The sequence below is a fragment of the Dasypus novemcinctus genome, chromosome 13 (genome assembly GCF_030445035.2).
Source record: "Dasypus novemcinctus isolate mDasNov1 chromosome 13, mDasNov1.1.hap2, whole genome shotgun sequence".
In the NCBI taxonomy this organism is placed as follows: domain Eukaryota; kingdom Metazoa; phylum Chordata; class Mammalia; order Cingulata; family Dasypodidae; genus Dasypus; species Dasypus novemcinctus.
Genome location: NC_080685.1, coordinates 4129378 through 4150353, shown reverse-complemented (window position 1 = coordinate 4150353; position 20976 = coordinate 4129378). Strand labels below are relative to the sequence as shown.

The 20976-nt window shown below is 42.4% G+C and overlaps 1 protein-coding gene across 1 annotated transcript in view; it reads left to right on the top strand.

The window, feature by feature from the left end:
- The window catches only part of DESI2 (desumoylating isopeptidase 2), a 54193-nt gene extending 34076 nt beyond the window's left edge, over window positions 1–20117 (top strand). The window contains exons 2-6 of the mRNA XM_071207327.1: window positions 355–427; window positions 2926–3019; window positions 4848–4989; window positions 16671–16967; window positions 17396–20117. Of these exons, the coding sequence (XP_071063428.1) occupies window positions 355–427; window positions 2926–3019; window positions 4848–4989; window positions 16671–16901 (540 nt within the window). The 3' untranslated portion in view covers window positions 16902–16967; window positions 17396–20117. The remainder of the gene's footprint in view (window positions 1–354; window positions 428–2925; window positions 3020–4847; window positions 4990–16670; window positions 16968–17395) is intronic.
- The last annotated feature ends 859 nt before the right edge of the window (window positions 20118–20976 follow it).

Here is a 20976-nt window from a genome sequence, read left to right as displayed (position 1 = left end):
TTTTCTGTCATGGCATTGCACTGCACGTGCAACCTCCCCTCGCTTTTCCTTTCTCTTCCTGATTCCATTAACATCTGATTTCTGGATACTCCCTATTGTATTCTCTCTGTCTGAATTTCATTCTGCTTATAAAGTACTCAGTAATAGGGTTAAAACTCATCTTGATTCAGTGGGGCCACACCTTTTGATGAAGTACCCTTGCATCATTGCATCAAAAGGCCCTGTTCACAAGGGCTTCACACCCACAGGCGTGGATTAAGATGAAGAACATGGTTTTCTGGGGTACATAGCTCCAAGCCACCACAAACCGTAAATGAACAGGTATTCTGAATCCTTTTTTTTTTTTTTCCTTAGTACTGGATGAACGAATACACCTCTTCCATTGGAATTGGAGTTTTTCATTCAGGAATTGAAGTATATGGCAGAGGTATGTGTACATGCAGTCTTAAATAAACTGAAAATTTTGTCCTTTAAAGGAGTTGCAAAATCATGATTATTTATTTTTTTATTTTACCACTTCTGTACATTATTATAGAAAGTAGAAGAAAATCTTACTGTATTTGTTTATACTGTCTTTTGGGAAAATGCCCAAAGTAGCATGTACTTGGGGAGAAGTACCCAGAGTACAACATTATACATTCGTTTAGCTGTTTTTTATTTTGAATACTATATCTTTAAAAAGTATTTTCCTTTTGAAATTGTTATACCATGACAGTTCATTTTACTCTAATATGTATTTGTGTTCTAAGAAGCTTTAAAAAGTAGCATGATAAAAATAGTCATTTTGGTTGGAAAAAGGGTTGATGTTTAAGGGTGTCAAACTTGAAATACCAATTTCCTGAGGGAATTTCAGTAATAAATTTGTTTTTATGTAGCTAGAAGTATGTATTTTTAAAGTCTAAAAAAGCCCAGGAATGATGGCCTTCGTTATTACCTCAGCCCTTCTCATTCTTATTCCTTTTATTATCCTTTATTATGATAAACAAGACCATCAAATTGAGCTGTATTTTCAACAGCTTTTTCCTCTTAGAGATAACCTAGTTCGGATCAGGTTGTAAGCAGTAAAGGTCTGTGTGAGACAGATCATATTGCTGATTTCATCAGAATTGTGATAATGTATTAATTTGAGTCATAAGCTCACCTGTGGCAGAAATGCCTCTGTTTATTCTGCTGGGCAGTCTTGGCTTTTTGACCTTTTTAGAATGTATAATTGCAATTTACTCAGGGTTACCCCTGAAAACTGCCTACCAGCATTAGCTAATATAAATTAAAAGATGCATTTTCTGAAATGCATCAGAAAGATGTTGGTATTATCCCTTTTTTGTATTGCAGCACATTAGCTGCTTCCAGTGCAGTTTAGCTTATTGAATTTTGGCTGTAAAGAGCTGCCATTTAAGTTCCATTTTACCTGAAAGGCTGCAGCCACCAAGTAATCCCAGGAAGCGCAGAGGGAGCTCGCACTGGAAGTTTCCTAGCTTGGAGTGTGCTGTGGGTGGCGTCGTAGCCTGTGGGTTTGCCCACCATTTGGTCTGGCTTTGGCCTAACCCATTTGTGTGTTCCCTGTTAACCTGAATTTGAATGGCAAGTTACAGTCCTTATAGTGCCATCAAAACGCCATCAAGTTTTGAGCCCTGCAACCCTGCTGTGGGGTATGATGAAGCAGCAAAGCTCCAACGTACGGAAAGCCACACCCCTAATAAATAACAGAACTAGGACTTGAACCCAGGTGCTCTTACATCCGCTCTTTTACCTGCCTCATCATTGTTCCCTTCAAAAAATCATTTAGGAAGAATTAGAAACCTGGCTCAAGGATGTCCCTGAAAGCTTAGCAAAACTCAAACCAAATCTGTTCCTCAGAGTGAGTGGTTCTTTCTTAAATGAAGGAATAAATGGGTCTGTTACTTTCCTTTCTGTAATTGGTTGAGAAAGTTTAAAATCCAGATATAATCTTTCCATAGCTAACCTGATAAAATGCAGTATTTTATAAACTATCATAAAAAGCTTTTAAAAATTTATTTCAAAGTTGAATGCTGAACACTTTTCATTAATAAAATTTAAAGAGTTTTATAAATTGTCACAGAATCTTATAACTATATCTATGCATATCATTGCTTTTTTCTGAGAGACCATAAACAGAAGTAAACTTAGTATTTGTCTTGTTCTCTCCCATGCTTTATTCCAAGACCTTTTAAGATTATATTTAATAAATCTTAAATGATGAGATTAATTTAAACAGTCGTTTGGGATTTTTTAAAAAACATGTCCACTAACATCTAGCCACTTAAATACCTAAATAAGATGTTAGAATTGTAGCCAAAACTTTAGTTCCTTCCTTCCAAAACCATTCTGCAGTTTTGCTCTGGGTGAGAGGTTGTATCTCATGAGATTGGACATAGCTTCGCTGAGTCGTGGAGGTACTTGTCACAAATCATACAGATAGCTCCCTCCTAGCTGAAGCTGTCAAGATGGGTGGGTGTCTGTGTTAATTTGACAGCTTAGTCTTGGATGAGGGGGATTGAGCTCAGGTTGCTCAAAAATATACCCAGAGCCTCCTTCCCATGAACTATGAAAAGTCACTGTTGTCAGTTTTCCCAGTAGAGAACAAGTTTGAAATTCGATCACTTTGATTTAGAACGCAGCAAAACACTGAGCTGACCACCTACATAGGTTGGCAGGATAGGTATGTGGAGAAGTCACTCCTATTGCCATTATAAACAAATACAGCAGTCAGGATGACCTTTGCCTCGCTGTAAGAGTTTCAGGTCTTATGTATCAGTTGTTCTAACAATGGCTAAATGCGATGTTTGTGAAAGCATTTTATAAATTGAAAAATTTTCAGGTGGTATTATCCTTATTTATTAAAGCTAAAATTCATCATTCTGGTGAAATTTTATGTGCTAAAAATCATGAGTTTTCTCTTTTCAGAATTTGCTTATGGTGGCCATCCTTACCCCTTTTCTGGAATATTTGAAATTTCCCCAGGAAATGCTTCTGAACTAGGAGAAACATTTAAATTTAAGTAAGTAGGGAGGATAATTTTTATTACACTGTCTTAGGTGCCAAAACTTACTTTTAAGCATACAAAATTCATTCCGTAGATTAAAATCTAGCAAGTTAAAATGTTTCTTTAACATTGTTTTAGTTACTGACACTTTATTTTAAAATTAAATCTCTTAAGTTGTTTGTGTAAAGATGGCACTTAGCCAGATAAAGTGACTGAAATAACCTTTTATTCAAGACCTATATAAGATTTTCTGTCTACTTTTTAAATGTTTTACCTTTGTAACTCAGGTTCTGCTTTTGAAGATTTTTGTATCAGGTAATTTCCTCCCACCCATCCCCAATCTGTTGGGGAGGGAGAGTGGAGGAAAATTACTATAACCTACCACTATTAAAAATCTCTTCCTTTTCCTAATGAAAGGGACCCTGTTTTTAAATCTGAATTAACTAGATAATTGATTAGCCTGGAGGCTCTTGTTAAGATACATTGATTACATGCATTGATAAACCTGAAATGTGTATATACACATTTCATCAGTAGTAAATAGCAGTGACCATCTGAATGCTAATAATTAAATTTCCATTCCTTAATTAAAGTTTGCCTTAAACTTTGATATTTAGAATCTTAGTTTCAAAGAACTTTAAAGAAACTTTTGAGGACTATAATAGTTTAAAACTAGACAAGAAAAAAATAGTGAAATGAGGTTTTTAACATTGAAATTCAGTATAGGCCTACACATTTATTTTTTATTGTCCTTTTTTTTTTTAAGATATGTAGATCACACAAAGTGTTACATTAAAAAAATATGAGGTTCCCATATGTCCTACTCCCCACCCCCTCCACACACACTCCTCCTACATCAATATCCTCTCATCATTGTGGCACATCCATTGTATTTGATGAATACATTTTGGAGCACTGCTACACAGCATGGATTATAGTTTACACTGTAGTTTACTCTCTCCCCCAGTCCATCCAGTGGGTTACAGCAGGCTATAATATCCTGCATCTGTCCCTGCAGTATCATTCAGGACATCTCCATACCGAAAATGCCCCCATATCACCTCTTCTTCCCTCTCCCTGCCATTAGCAACCCGGTGGCCACTGTCTCCACAGCAGAGTTGCAACACCTACTCTCCATTCACTGGCATACACATTTTTAGCGCTATTCGGCTAATGGTTCTCTTAGCCGACCACGGATTTATAAGATTTACACACGGTAGTGCTATAATGCCACCCTGAATCTTCCTTAGTCTCCCTTTTGGCAAAACTACTAGATAGAAGGGTTTTCTAAGTATTTTCAGCCTCTTTGGTTGCCTAACTTGTATCTGACTGAAATTCCACTTTCAACTGAATAATGTCTATTGCATTTCCAAGGCAGTGGTGGTGGTTGCTTTTAATAATGCTTTTAAAAAAACTTTACCACACCATGTGGCAGATAACTTAACAGTGTTATTTCTTAGAATATGGCCAGCCCTTTGTTGGCTGGTGTAGTTAAACAGGAATATTTGCAGCAGGGATCTGGTTTCCTAGTAATGCAACTATTAATGTAATAGTTGTGAAAATAAATTACTGTGATCTGACCTTTTCCATTTAATGATACATGCTCTTTCATCAAGGAAGCTATTTGTTTTGCATTAGTACTATTCAGAAGTAGTGTATTTAAGAGCTTAATACAGAGAAGTAGAAACTAAAATAATTGAAATGAGCAAAGTATCTTTTTGTCTTATATTAACCCTGCTTTGTTAAATCATTCATATGGAAATAAGCAAGTCTTTAACCATGCTTTAAAATATTTAAATTTCACACAGCTATATCTTTTTTTTCTTTTTTGTTTTCTTTTAAGAGAAGCTGTTGTTTTAGGGAGGACTGATTTCCTAGAAGATGACATAGAAAAAATTGTAGAAGAACTGGGAAAAGAATACAAAGGCAATGCCTATCATTTGATGCATAAAAACTGCAATCACTTTTCTTCAGCTTTATCAGAGGTAAATCTAATTTTATCTTAAAAGTTCTTGAAATAAGTGACATTTACTAGTATACTTGCTGTTCCACTACATTCAACCTTGGTTCATTTTTTTTTCTGGTAACTAGTATTGTGTAAAATACGGTATTGTATTTCTTCCTCTTGTCTGAATTACCTTTCCAGAGTTGGAGACTTTGGTTGTCAACACGGTTTTGAATGGTGATTTCATTAATCACTTTGCAGTGAAGAGAGTAAATTCAAAAAAGAATTCCTTTCCTATTCTGATTTATTTTATTACTGCCTGAAAACTTATGCTTTAAAAAAAAAAATGCCTAAAGGGGTTCTGCTTCTTAGCCACTACAGTTTCTTTTTTGCTAAATTTTAGTTGCCAGCCTGAATTTATTCCTGGCTCTTCCCTATTAATAAGTGACTCATTTCTCCTACCTTGAAATTTTATTCTGCTAGCCAATCATAGAGGCACTTACTTGACTTCCCAACTCTTGAATCTCAAGCAGAAGATCAAGGGGAACAGATGTGGCTCAAGTGGTTGGATGCCCGCCTCCCACACAGGAGGTCTCAAGTTTGGTTCCTGGTGCCTCCCTAAAGAAGACGAGCAGACACAATGAGCCAACAACAAGCAGACAGATGACGGAACCATCTTAGGCAGGGGACAAGGGAATCTAGATCAAAATTAAAGAACTAAAGAAAAAGGGGAATTAGGGGCAGAAATAAATCAAAGAATTATAAAATAAGGTCTTAAGAGTATTAAATAGCACTTGAAACAGCTTCTCAGCTTTCGTATTTCTAGGAGATAGTTGCAGTGGCAGCATCAAGGCACCACAGAAATTGTGAAAAGTAGAAGGAGACAGTGAGCTACTGTTCCATGACAGCCTCGCCACCTGGCCGCTCTTCCCTCCCCTCGTGGCTTCTGTAGCACAGCTCAAACAGGATCTCCAGGTGATTCATCGGGACAGAAAAGGTGGAGAAACACCACCAGTCTAGTGGTTGCCTGGACACCGTGGAGGTGGCCTAGTCCATATGCAGGGAAGAGGGAATGTGGCTCTAGCCATTCTTGACCTCAGACATTTTATTTGTAGAGAACGTGTTCCCAGAGCCAGAGAATGTTAACATTGGCAGAGAGGTTATATCCTCGTTTTACAGAAGAGAAAAACAGGCCCCGATTGGAAAACTGACTTACCAAAGACTGTTAGGCACTCAGATGGGACCCCGGCTTCTGAGTCAGTGCTTGTTATACTTTATCGCTACTTTTTCCTGTCCTATTTTAGTCTTTCCCAAATCCATTAATACGCTTATTGAGCGTAATCACACCACCCCTGCCCTTTCTAACCCTGCGTCCGCGTTACGTTGGGGGCTGAACTACAATTCCAGGTGTCTCTGAAGCCATCTTTCATTTTTCCCCTGTACTAATTGCTACTAATATACTTGCTGTCCCACTATAGACCACCTAGAGGAAGAAGAAAAACCCTGTCTCTTCCTTTAGTTTTCTCTTAGAGAACATTTTCCAGAACTCCCTGCCCCCCTCCAAAAGCAGGCCAGAAAATTTCACTGTCAGAACTGGGTCAAATGTGCATTTCTAAGCCAGTCCCTAGCAAGAGGGATGGCTTTACCATTCATTACCTAATGCCCACTAGTCTAATCTAAATAATTTTTTAAAAATATTTTCAAAGGAAATTTTTAAACATGTACAAAAACAGTACTACAATGAGCTGCACGTGTGCATCACTTAGCTTCAAGAATGGCCAGTTCCTGGCCAGTCTTGTTTCATCTGCAAGCACCCACTTTGTAATACCACCCCCTCACAAAATTATTTTGAAACAAATCCCAGATATCATTTCAACTGAATATTTTAGTTTGTAGTTCTAAAACATGGGTTCTTTTTAACATAACCAGAATGTTATCACACCTAAAAATTCCTTAGTATTATCAAAATATAAACTGATTCCCTGATCAGGATCAAAACAAAGTCCACATTGCTGGTCACCAAGAAGAGCAGTTCTCGGAGGAAAGGCAGGATAAACGCTTGGTGGAGCTTTCCCTTTACTTAGCAAAACCTGAGTCTGCTCTTGGGAGGAAAAGCGTTCACGTAGCAGGCCAAGACTGCTAGCCCAAGGAGGCCTGCCTGTGGCCCTGGCTGGCAGCTGGTAGCTTGGATTTCAAGAGGACGGCTCATGTGCCGAACCTGTTGGTCCAATCTGGTTTGTGCTGAACTGCTTTCTTCTGGCAATCTGAAGTTTTAGTATGTGCCAGAGAGTGCCTACACCGCCAGCCCTCCCTAAAATCCTCACACGCCGAGTCTGCCAGTCCTCCCTGGTACACAGTATTTCACGTGGGCTGTCACATCTAGTTTCTGGGGAAAATGTGTGTCCTGAGTGACTCCACCGTGGGAGAACCTCAGACGCCTCCACGTGGTTGTTTCTGGACCTAGTTCCATGCGCTCTCGCCTTGACCAATTCTGCTGTAATTTATGATCAAAGCCGTGAGTACGACCACGTGCTGGGTCCTGCTTGTTCTTCTAGCACATCATCAAACCTGGCTGAACTTAGAGATCGCTGACTCACTGAAATATGGCAAAAGGACTGTTAGAGAACAGAAAGGAAGAAGAGGTGGACCTGACAAGCCTGTGTCGTCTGGTGGCTGTGGAGGCCTCCGTAGTATGAAGCAGCAGGTGAGAGTCACCTGTGGGATTTGAAAGGGATAGAGACACTCACAGGAGAGCTGACTCACTGGACACGCTGGCTGCTTCTGACAGTAGTGGCAAAATAAAGAGATGAAAGTTGTGCAGCCCAAGTGATACCTTGGGTTTTTGTTCTCTCCTTCAGACAGAAGGCAAATGGGCCTAAAAATTTCCAGTGGTGAGTTTTGGATGAGCCAAATACATCAAAAGTTTGCATTGCTCTCCTTCTGAGAGAGAAAAAGATTAAATTAGTTCCCAGTGCTAGAGCAAAGAGACAAGGGGCTGTCTCCGTGGCCCAGCCGCTGCCACTGCCAAGGCTCTGCCCGCACCCCCGTCCAGCGTGGATCTCCCCAGACAGCCGCAGCGTCACCCGTGTGATGCCAAGGTTACTGTCAGAAGCTTGAGTAAATTTACAATGGGGGAGGGGAGGAGGTTTAATGGTCTTGGTGGCTATTGCATCTAGATACATAATAAAAGTTGATGTAAAATGTTTTATGCTTGTAACTTCATAAATGATAAAGGATCATCTCAATCAGAATACTGCAAAGAAAAAGTGCTAGTTGGACCCAGGTACCTTGCTTTTTGCTGCCAGTGGGTGATGGAAATTTAAATCCTATGATTTTTAAAAACAAAATTAGTCTCTGTCACTGGTGATTTTTATTACTATTTTTGCTTGTTACAGCCTCTAGAAAAGGGGAGACATAAAAAAAGGGCAAACACCAGGTGGAAATAATCTTTAAAAGCTGTTTATAGTTGCTGATGTGCATATTTTTTAGTGTACTTTTAGACTGACAGGATCAAACGGGCTTAAGAAAATCTTAATATCAGTTGAACTTGAAACATGGCTGTCTTGGCCCTACTGCCAAAGAAAAGCCCCTTGCTTTTTAAAATTTATTTTAAATCCTGAATTCGCAGATCCTAGTTGGACTTGAGTCTTAAGCTAAAACCTGGCACTGTCGCTCTGGGCTGTGGCAACCTCAGCAGAGCTGAGCTCAGGAAACAGAGCTTTACTGAAGACTTGGTGGGGCCCTGGGAGCGCAGTGTGGAGGCGGGGCCGCGCTGGGCATGTGCAGACGGCCCCTCGGGAGGGGTCACTGGGCAGCACCAGCGGAACTCAAGCTGTGCTCAGCCCGGTTTGGTGTGGGGACTGTGTTTCTAACTTGTGATTATTACCCAGAACTGCGAGTTGGGGGTTGAGCACAGCAGCAGGGCTGTGAAACCCAGCCCCATCCCACACCTCGTCCTCTCACAGGACTGACAGCCTGGCCCTGCTCCCCACTTCCTCCTGGAACACATACCTTCAGGAGGCGGTTGATTACTAAGTGCGTCTGTCCCCAGAAAGGGAATGATCTTTTCTTGGACACTCATTAAGAAGTGATCAAGATGAAAGGGATGTGTGGCTATGTTTTGAAAATTTTTGAAAATGCAGGATTCATTCCCAAACAATTCCTGAGCATGATGTCTCTTTTTGGTTACGTTATATAAAAATATTTTCCTGCGTAAACTCGTCTGTCATATTACAACCCTTCCGGACAAAAGATCTGAATGAGAATAAGGGATGCTCTTTACAGTTTGTGATTGCTAAATGGGACACGCTGATTCTGTAACAACAGCAACAAAACCCTGGCGCTGGGGGAGGTCAAGCACAAAGGGTTCATGGTCTTTGTTGGGTACAGCCATTGCCCTTTTCCTAAGGAGAACCCCGCGCTGCCTTGCTACACTGCTGCTGGCACTTGGCGTGCAGGCTCTGCTGAGCCTCTGGTCACCCTGCAGTGTCCACCATGAGACAGCGGGTGGCCTCAGTTCCGCTCTGCACGAAATGCCTCCAGGTGTCCGCACCCAGGGGCTGAGAACTGGTGTCATAAACAAAACCGTTTGGAACTACTGCCTTCAAGCACTCTGGGAGTTTGTCACACCTCGTTACTGGGGCAGCTGCGAGTGGCCTGCGGCATCCCCTTGAAAGCCTGCACCTGGCCGCCTCCAGACCTGGAGCTGTGTGTGCTACCCCTAGACTGACTGCGCTTTCTACCCTGTCGCTGTGACAGATCCTAGCCGAGAATGTACCTGCATGCTGAGGCCTGTGAGTCCTCCTGGCAGATCAGCAAGCCTGGGACTGGTCTTGGGGACCCCTGGCAGAGTCCCCTGGTGTTCTCCAAAGGTACCCAGCAAGTTTTCTCTTTTATGAGTATCACTGTAAATCCCTCTCCTTCCCAGATAAAATAGTTGATGTGCTTCAGGTCAGTGCAGTTCTGTTATTGACCCATCTTAGGCCCCTAATAATCTTTAATTTGCATTTTTGTTTTCTGGTATGATGAGATAGTCCATACTTATCTATATTTTCTGCCCCAGAACTGTTTCCTTTTAGTGGAAAATATTTAGAAATCTTGATCTCAGCATTGTGGTTGTTTCTGAATTGGTCATTGTTTCAGTCCCCACACCTCCCAGGATTTTTTTATGGGTTCATTATAATACTTACACTTCACATTCAGGCTACATTTTTACTTAACCTCGGAAGTAGTGTATCTGTGTCTCCTCTCTCCCCAGTTGAAAATCTCACTTCTCAACAACATAATTACTTATTTGCTTTACCCCTCTGCACATAACACAGCTGTAAAATAACAGTGTCATCTCTACCACTAACGATGTGATTACTGAAAAGTAAAGGATGCTTTTTCTGTCTTTCAGTATGTCCAGTTAGGGTATATAGTCAAGGTCATGTGTTTTACAGTCAGAATAATATATTTCTATGTGATTATACCACCAATTTAAAACAGGTTCCTTTGTCTCACTTATCTTTTTTTTAAAGATTACTTATTTGTTTTAATTTCATTTTGTTTTTTACTCATAAAATCTTTCAAAAGTCAAATCCAAATATAGTATATTTGTAGAAGACTAGCTTCTACCCCAGTCCTTCCACCCTCTTCCCCAGCTTCCAGAACTGTCAGAGAATAAATTTATGTTATTTTAAGCCTCCATGTTGTGGTAATTTGTTATAGCAGCCATTGTGGTAATTTGTTACAGCAGCAGGAGGAAACTAATGCATTCTTTTGGGGATAAAAGAGGTTACAGTTTGTCTTCTTTAATGTTTTAAAAATAAAATAAATACATATATGCATACCGCCCCCTTTGTAGATAATGTTAGCATCCTATACACACTTTTCTCCACTTCACTTTTTTCACTTAACGTTCTATCCTGGAATTCATTCTGTAGCAATATGTAGAATATTTTTCCTTGTGTTGATGTACCATCATTTATTCACCCAGTTTCCTATTGATATTTTTAGTCCTTTGCTATTACAAAAAGTGCTGAAATGAAAACCCTGCACATACCGCATACTTCTAATATTTTTGCCAATGTGTGTCTACTGACACAGTGATAGACTCCTAGAAGAGGGATTACAGGGTTGAAGCTTCAATGCAAATGTAATTTTGCTAAATAACAAAATACTTTTTTTTTTTTTTAAAGAGGTACCGTAGATTGAACCCAGAACATTGTACATGGGAAGCAGGAGCTTAACCATTGAGCTACACCCACTCCCAAAACCAAATAATTTCTGACCGCACATACAATAAAAAATACTTTTTGCATCATGACCCAGTATACACACAGACAACTAAAATGAGTATCATAATCGCCCTACTACCCGCAATATACCCTATTTTATATTTTGTTTTAAAAATTCAAGTTGCAATGCACTAAATAGAGTTTATGACCTATAATGGGTTTTGACTCACTTTTTTAAAACATTGACTTGACCAAGGGCCAGCAAACGTATTCTTTCAGGACTCATTAGTAAGTTTTAGTCTGTGGGCTATACAGTTTTAGCCCTCTCTGCCATTGTAGCCCCAGGACATAGACGGTGCATAAACAAATGAGCATGTCTGTGTTGCCATCAGAGTTCATCTACAGAAACAGGTGACTGTAGTTGATGGAACCTTGTTTTAGATTAATAAGTCTCATGCGCAGGAGCTGAGCTGGTACCGGCTTCCCTTGGATTTAATAGGGAGGAGGATAGATTACCCAGCAAAATCAGGACTTGAAAAGGGGGGTGAGAGAGACAGTTGTTGCACAGGCACAGTGGCCATCACATTGATCGAAGTACTGTCACATCTTCTGTGGTAGCCTTAAATATGCACACACCCCTAAGTAGTCTCAGGTATAAAATACAATGTACTACTTGTTTGCCCCTGATTTTAAGAATGGACAGATGGGAATGATGTGTAAGGTCACTGCTCCCTAAATCACCAAAGAGGTCTTTACTTTTACTACTGAGTCAATATTTGCCTTGGTCCGTTTTATTTTGTTTTGTTTTTTTTGTTGTTGTTGTTGCTTTTATTGTAGTTTTATTAACTTTATTTTGTGCTTTTAATAATTGAAAATATAAACAGTTAAAAAATAAAACAGTTGAATAAAGACAGACATTTCCCAAATGTACTGGATACATTAAAAACAGTTTTTTGAATCATACAATATGTTACACAATATATTTGGTCAATTTTGTTTTAAGGTATCATTTCCCTAGTATTGTCATCTGTGCTTATTACTTTGTGATACCTACAGTTTATTCTTTTGAAGTTGTTTTTCCTGTTGTTATAAGCCATCGTCAGAGTTTACATTACATTTTATATTTTAAAATAAGATCTTATCTATCAATGGTTACAATAACTTTCTTCTCCAACGTAAAGTTTTCTTTATTTCTACCTTCCCCCAACCTTACCAAGGAAATCATTTTTTAAAAGACACTTGACTACCACCTGGTTCACAGTAAAGTGAATTTGGGTTAGAGGCGTCTGGTCAGCTTGTATTCTTGCTGAGGGGCAGGGTGAAGGGAGGCAGGCCCTGTCCTCTCCTTTGAAGAAGGCCTGCACGCGTGCCTCCACCCCCAGCAGTTTCTGCACGCCTCTGGTCCCTGGTAGCATCTAGTGTATCCTAAGTGAGAAGGTGCGCCAGGCCTGGGAGAGTTCCCTTAGGGTGAGCACGGAGAGCCACATGCTTCGAGTAATTTTCAGGAACTATGAGTTTATCTTTCTGAATAACATTCTCATAGAGGTCCGCTTACGTTTATTCAGTTACGAAACGATGCCCAGGAATTTGACTGGGAGGCTGTAGAAGTTCATCTCACGTTTCATGAGTGCTTCCTCAGAAGGCTTAGGGAAAGCGAGGAAAGATGCGTAAATGTCAGACAGAGCTGGTCTCTGAAGAACTGACTCTACAGACAGAATCCAGTCAGATACTTCATCTTGTAACTTGCTTTCTCATTATGACTGTCTTCTACTTAAAGTTTGTAGTTTTGATTATTTTGAAGTTTCATATCATAGTAACTCAATTTTTGGAAACAGAAGCAGCTTCAAAAATCCATTTTGGTTTCCACATTTAAAAGGATTACATTTGGGTATATTTGCTTTGCCAGTATAATATATGATGGTTTTTTAAAGTGCAAGGTAATGTGTCAACTTGATTGAGTGCAAGGTATACATACGTGTTTTCACCTTTGCATTTATCTATAAAGTTGTGTGTCTCATTTCTTCTAATCCTTCTTCTCAAACTGCTCTTGAAAAAGTAACTACCAACAACCTAATTGCCAAATGTCTACTTTCTGTCCTCATTCCCTCAGCAGCATTTCATGTTATCATACCATTTTCTGTCTCCCTTCTGCCCTTTCCTCCTCCCGCACCTCTCCCTGCTCCAAGCTGGTTTGCTTCCTGCCTGACCTTTCTCCTCAGCCGTGTTTGCAGGCAGCGCTCCTGCTCCCACACCTTGAAATGCTCGTGTTCAGGTTCTCAGCACTGAGCCTCTGACTCCTGCTGAACACATTCCCTTTGGTGAGTCTGTCCGTTGACGTAGCTTTGGCTTCCTCCACAGGCCTGAGTGCTGATGGACACCTTCCTCCTTCCCCACGTTGGGCGGCCCCTGCCGCCACCCAGAGGCCTCCAGAGCAGCCTTCTCTGGTGCAGAAGGGCCTCTCCACCATGCTTGCGTGATGGCCTGTGCCCCTGCTCACACCGGCTGTCCCCTCCGCTCCGGAGCCTTTTCCACATCGCTACCAGGCATTATTCCAGCTGCCCGCTGCACTGCCAGCCCTTGGTGTAAAACCTCAGTTGTCTACCTTTCCGATGGGTTAAAATCCAAACACTTTAGCAGAGGCCTCTGAAGTAAGACCTCAAATTGTGTCTCCAGCTCAAAATCCCGTACTTGACCCTCATAACGGTTATTTTCATCCAGGAATGGAGATATATGGAGCTTTTTAAAGCATAGCTGCCCCCACACACAAATAAGTACATATAAATCTTGAAATCTAAATAAGGTCAGCAGATCGTATCCATGTCGATATCCTTGTTTTGATGTTATGCTAAAGTTCTGTAAGATGTGAGCATGGGAGGGAAATGGGTGGAAGGTATATGGGATCTTTTATTTATTACAGTTGTGAATCTGTAGTTATCACAAAAATAAAGTTATAATGAGGAAAAATAAAAGATTAAGCTCATTTAATAAAATGAGCATCCATAAACCCATGCTTAAATAAACAAACTAGTTAGTAAACATGGAATGATGGAGTTAAAACTAAAAAATGACCATTTGGCAGTCATCTTGCAGGACAATTCAGACAAGGATTGTCAATGTATGCTAAGAATAGTGGGAAAACGCTTGATTAAGGATAGAATTTATACTTATTCTCAGAGTACCTTCCCACAAATTGCTTATTAATTACAAAAGGAAAACTAGTAACATCACAATGGAGGAATCTAGAAGATACCCTGTTGACTAAGTAATATGTGCCTCCCTGTGAAAAAGATGCATTATCACTGCTGGGACATTTCTTCCTGAAATGCATAACTTGAATCTAATTGTAAGAAAGGCAAGACCCAAACTGAGGGACAGCAGTAAAGAAGTCATCATCAACTGGACTGTGCAACAGTATTAAGGTCATGAAAACAAAGACTGAAGAACTGTTCCAGGTTAAAAGAGTAAAGACACAGGCTAAATGGGATTTGTGGTGGATTGAATCTGAACTGAGGAGAAAACATGTTTAAACAGACAGTTTCGACAACTGATGAAATTTAAACATGGACTGCCTATTAGATAATTTTATTGTATCATTGTTAAATTTCCAAATTTTTGTAATTTCCCTGCCGTTAAAAAATGGTCTTTTTCTTAGGAGGTACTGCCAATGGATTTAGGGGTAAGTGAGCACAATGTCTACAACTTACAAATGGATAAGAAAAAATGAACACTTGGCTCGTTCACTCTCTTTTCATAGGTACACAATCTGTGTGTATATACACATCTATCTATATATGTATTTTTGAGAGAGGAGGAGAGAATAATAAAGCAAATGAAGCAGCATGTTTAAACAAATGTAAAAACATCATAGACCACAGAGGTAATCAGTCCAAGTGTGTCTTTTTTTTAAGTTCCAATGTATACTCCTGATTAAAACCACTGTCCTAAGCTGTGGTTATCCTGTATTTTGTATCTTTCCCCCCACTTCTCCTGGAAAACTGTCTTTTTTAAGGCCAGTTTACATGTTTCTTCCTTGTGAAACTCTAGCAGAATTTGTCCTGCCTTATTCTGGGCCTCCAGCTCTGGTATTGTGTCTTGCCCCCTTGGTAGTGTAGTTCTTGGACCGTATCCATGGTGGATAGTGAAGGAGTAGAGGGAAAGGAATACAAAACACTTGATTGAAATAATCCCTTTTCCTGTAGGTTAAGCCCAGATCTGGAATAGTATTCATTTTAAAGTCTACTGGAAAATGGTTGCTAGGCAAATTAAAACCACACAAATTTTCTCCTCCCTTTCCCAGTTTACCTACTAAGAATTAAGGATAGGAGAGGGTTGAAAGATGTACACATGCTTCAAATATTTTAAGAGCCTTTCTATTCTTACGCTTCCTGGGTGCTGTGAGGGATACTGGGTAATCAAAAATGGCCCAACATGCTCCCTTCGCTCAAGTAAGAGCGGCTCACTTGTAATTACGACAGATGGGGTATTTAAAGTAAATGTAGTATCCCATTAAAGGTGTAGGACTAAATCTGTAGGGGAAAAAGTTACAATACATAAGTACATTGCCAGCTAACTTAAATTGTAGCTAATCTTTGGGCATACGTGCTTTGAAACCTCTTTCTGAAGTCTTCAACTAAGATGGCGTTTCCAGATGACACCATCGGAATCTTTGGCATGTTTGGAGATGTAAAAAACTGCCAAAGGGGCAGTGGTGTGGGGCTGAGTTCAGCCCACTGTTGTCTGCAGAGTGGAAAAAGGATGGGAAAAGAATGGGAAGAGTAAAGTCAGCATTAGGAGAGATCTGGTTCTTACTATTTGAAGTAGGAAAAGGGTGCTCAGGAGTCCTGAAGACAGTGTGAGCGTGGTGGAGGGACAGGTGTCCAAGGTGTGACCTGGAGGGACTCCTTCCAAAACCTCGTTGCTACCTGCAGTGGAGCCTCCCTGAAATAGGACCAGCCCCCGGCCGCCCCCCCCCACCGGGGGAGGGGCTACTTTCTGAACCCATAGGAGCTCCTTGGACAAAGTGAGTCGGTGAAACATGGGCCAGGGAAAACGGAGTGATGGAGACCGGAAGGAAGAAAGTACAAAAGCCGAAGGAGAGTTCACAGAGAGGAAACGGCCCGTGTTTGACAGCTGTGAATGCTCGGGGCTGGCTTCTACTACTGTATCAACAAGGGTCCTCCTGCCTCATTCCAATTATTTTTACATGGATCTGAGAGCAGGTGCAAGGATCAGGGAGAGCAAGGGCCTAAGTGGAATTCATGTGACTTCACAAATGTCGGCTGGGAGCGCCTTGCCCGAGGTTGGGAGGAAGAAGGGAGGCAGGGAGGGGGCGAGCCAGCGAGCGAGCTGGGTGGGCGCCCAGGCTCCTGCACCAGTGGGGGTGTTAGCAAGGCTGGTGGGCAGGGGCCCTTCCTCACGCCCTGCTCCCTCCCTCGCCACTTCTTGGCAGCGGACCAGACAACCGTGACCCTTTACTTAAGGCAAAACTCTTTCTCCTCCGTAGATTCTTTGTGGGAAGGAGATTCCTCGCTGGATCAATCGACTAGCCTACTTCAGCTCCTGTATACCCTTCCTGCAGAGTTGCCTCCCGAAAGAGTGGCTCACTCCGGCGGCTCTCCAGTCCAGTGTCAGCCAGGAGCTCCAGGAAGAGCTGGAGGAAGCGGAAGATGCCGCCGCGTCAGCTGCTGCGGCGAGCACGGCAGGCTCCAGGCCCGGGCGGCACACCAAGCTATAAATGTCTCCAAAGTCACACGTTCAAAACTGTCTCTGGCAGTTGAATATCACTAGAGAAAAGCAAAGAGTAAGCGTCTTTTGGATATTTCATATGCAAAGATGGCTCTCCCCCAAATCCCAGTTTTTCAGCTCAGGATTATATTTGTAATCAAAAAAAAAAAAAATCACTTGGCGCAGGAGGGAGAACTTTGTATGAAGCCACCCTCTTTTTTTTTACCCACTTGTAAATTTAGATTTACTTCTTCTGTTTTATACAAACTCTGTTATGTTATGTTTACAGTATTTTGTATCACTGTTTACAAATCTTGCATGGACTCCTGCCACCGTGAAAACAGAAAATCAAGTCTTCAACAATTAGGCAGGTCATCTTTGTACACTTCTGACAATTGCCAGAGCTGTGGCGTAAATAATAGGCACACAAAAAGGTACAGTTGTAGTCGCCGTCATCTGCTTCAGGATTGTCTTTTGGATTTTTGTTTATTTTTGTTTTTAAAGGTGTTGGCACCAGGATGCAGGAAGCCAGACTGACCAAGGTGACGAGCACATGCTGGCCCTGAGGGGCCCTTGGGCCCTCCCCCGCCCTGAGTATCACCTCCTCCGGGCTTTCCACTGGACAGCTGGGCCCTTACCAGTATCCAGCCACCCGGCGGTGGCTCCTTCCTGTGTGTATCTGGCATTGATGCCTTTGATTCTGAAATTAAGGTGTTTTTCTTTAAGGATATTCTGGCTAGTGACTGACAGGTGGTTTTGCACATGTCTGGGGGCGGGGTTCATTTTTATTTTAATACATAATGATTTCCTCCCTGCACAGAATTTTGTGATTGAGGTAGGACTATCTTAAGTGGTAGCCTCTGAGTAGCAGTGTGAGTTGACATTCAACTGCTTTTAACTATTCAGGCTACTTTTTCTACTAAACTTTAAAAACCAGAGTTTAAAGTAACACACCCCAAAAGGTAATTCTTTGACATTTCAAACTTCTTAGGAACCACTTAGGAGTACGTTGGAGTTTGTTGGGGGAGTAGTTTCACCTCATAAGTGGAATACCTAGTCTCATCGACCTCTTGTTGAAAAGTCACCGTCGTGTCTTTACATGTGTCTTCCTGTGTTCTGGCGAACGTCTGTCTCCTCCATTCAACACACACTACAGAGGAAGCCGTCAGCCCAGACGGGGCCTCCTTCACGGGGCGACGTCTGCTCAGTCCAATCCCAGTGTGGTCCTTGGATTCAGGGACCGTGTCGTTACATGTAAAATTAGATTTTCTGCCTTAAGAATGAATGTCCTACGTAAACTCTCAGATGCAGTGTATAAGTTATCCAAGGCAGTCACTTGAGCTTCATGTATACTGTTAGTTTTAAAGTCATTTATGTTTATTTAAACTTCTAGATTGGATTGTTTCTTATTGCTCTATGTGAAGATATCTTACAGTAAACTACATTTTTAACTTTTCCATAAGCTGATTTTGAATCATTTTATCAACTAAAGCACACCCTATTCATGGGGAAAATAAACCTTGGGTCACAGCATTGACCTGAGGAAAATGAAGCCACTTCACCTAATTTGTGCTCTTGACTGTTCAGTTTCTAGAGAGGAAGGCCTTTACTTTTTGTTCTTTAGGGGCCAGAGCACTTGTTTCAAGAAATGTGACAAAAAGAGGAAATGATTAGATGGTTCAAGTCTAAAAATGAGATGCAGGGCAAAACACTAAGGCTGTAGCAGTGAGGTGGGTTGTTGAAAGAGGAGTCCCGAGGTGATGTTGCAGTTTTCTGGGCATTTTGCTGCTTGTAATACGGTGGGTTATGCTTCTTTCTAATCCATCCACAGTACGCCTGGTTGAAATCTGGGCTCCCCACAAATAGACGGGGCGGCCGCTGGGCCCTTCTCGGCGATAACCAAGAGCGCCCTCCGTGCTCACCCAGGGTCCAGCAGCTCTGCACACAAGTGGTTCTGTTGTGATTGTTGTATTTCCCTTCATCTGAAGCATTTCAGAGTACAGTAAAAATAGTGTGAAGGGTCCTGGTCAAACTAAATAGTAAACTAAGCCCATTTATAATAAATGATTAGCAGGTAAAAATTCTGGACATTAGACTTCTAACAACCTAATTGTACCTGAAGTTGAAAAATAAGGAAATAATTTTTTTAGTAAATCTCATTCAAGTCAGGTCCTTTTCTACAAATCAAAATTGAGAGTAGATTCTGTTAAGAAAACATTTAACCAGTTTTTCCTTGCCTTTGGAGGAAAAGAATCTTGTTCTCAGCCTAATCTCTGGTAAGAACAATCCTATATCAAAAATCCAGGAGAGTGGATGTAGCTCAGTGGTTGAGTGCCTGCCTCCCATGTACAAGGTCCCAGGTTCAATCTCTGGTACCTCAAAAAAAAAAATCCATTATAATGTATAATATGATGGACTCATATTCCTTTTGTAGTTTTAACAAGCATACTTCTTTCTCATGGTGGATTGGACCACATAGAATGTTCGGCTGTCAGAAGCTGCTGGTTTCCACTGTTTGTTTTAAATGCTTTTCCCCCCCTGTAAACCCGAAGACAGTGGCATCAGTTTTGGAAGGCGGCTTGCGGGGTTGTGGAGGGTGGTGGCACTTTAGTGCAGAGAGCTGCCACGTGGTGCATGAAACCCGGCAGCTGGGCTCCGACCCTGGCAGTCGTGCAGCTACTTCACCAGCATTTGTGCAGAGCAGGGGATTCTGCTTCTAGCTTGTCCACAGCAGCGGGAGGAGAGGCAGCAGTGCAGACTGTTGCAGGATGTATCCGTGGCTTCTTTCCATCACAAAACGGGTAGAAACATTCACTGCTTCAGGGTTCTAATCTGTTTTTCCTCCTGCAGTTCCGTTTCTGTAAGACACGCTGTAATTTTGATAACATGCTGTGTTTTCTCTAAATGATTGAAGTTTAAAAGACTTGTTTTGTCCAGCAAGCCGACCGTCCTGCCATGTCCCTTTCTTCGGCGGGGCAGTGGCACAAGCTAACGTGGACTCGTCTGCTGGGTCACCAGTCCCCACCGGGTGACACGTGTGACAGCTGTTGGAGTCTCTGTGAACCTGGGGCGTTTCTGTGGAGTTGAGTGCAGGTGTGCTGTCATTCATAGTGTTTATATTAAAAAATCACCGGAATCTTCACTTTTGCTACCTTGGTACAGCATTGGGCTATCATGTTACAGCATTGAGATACATCAATTTATTAAAAAGTACTTTTATAAGAAATGTTTGATAGTCATTTCTCATCTCCGCGTTGCTCGTCTGCGTTGGGGTGGGGTTATGTTAGAACCCTGGGATCCCATCTGCTCTGCGGGGACGTGGCTGGGTGTGCCCCCCCCCCCGGGGTGCAGGGGAGACCCCCGGGGGAACGGCCCCAGTCCCCACCGCAGCCGGAAGCAGCAGCCTGGGTGCCGCTGCGCCGCTGCTGCCGGGCACCTCGCCCTCCCCGTCCGCGGGCGGCTGCGCCGTCGTGGTGCCCTGGCTTCTCTTGAGCTCAGCGTCACTGGCCGGCGGGGCCCCCTGAGGCCCGTGCCCGCCTGTGCTCTGCTGGGGAGGTGCTGCCCAGCTCACTCGTCCTCTCGGGGCCCTGGTCTGTTAGGCGCCAGGCTGGGTCTGCAGCGCTGCAGGGTCTCCCCTGCAGGAAGGAGGCCAGCCGCCCCAGGGCCCTGTGCCCGTGGCTACCTGGCCGTCAGGTGTCGCTGTTCTGACTTCGGGTCCCGTGGCTACCTGGCCGTCAGGTGTCACTGTTCTGACCTCGCAGGAGCTTGGCTAATAAAGGTTCATCCCTTCAGGCTATACTTAGAGTTAAATGCTCAGGCAGCTACTTCCTATGGATTCTAAGCCAGAGAACTGAGCCCCTCAGACCTTTCTCCTGCCGCCCCACCCCCGCTAAAGTCCTGCCAGAGGCCACACCTTGACAGCCCGAGGGCCACACCGGGAGGGCCGGGGGAAGCAGGAGAAATTCAAGAAAGGCCGCCTGGACCAGGGAGGCACTAGCTTCCAGGGGCCCGGGAGCCAGCTCTGCCCTGCCCTGCCCTGCCCTGCCCTGCCCCAGGAGGCCTTCTTAGCCAGGGGACCCTGAGCT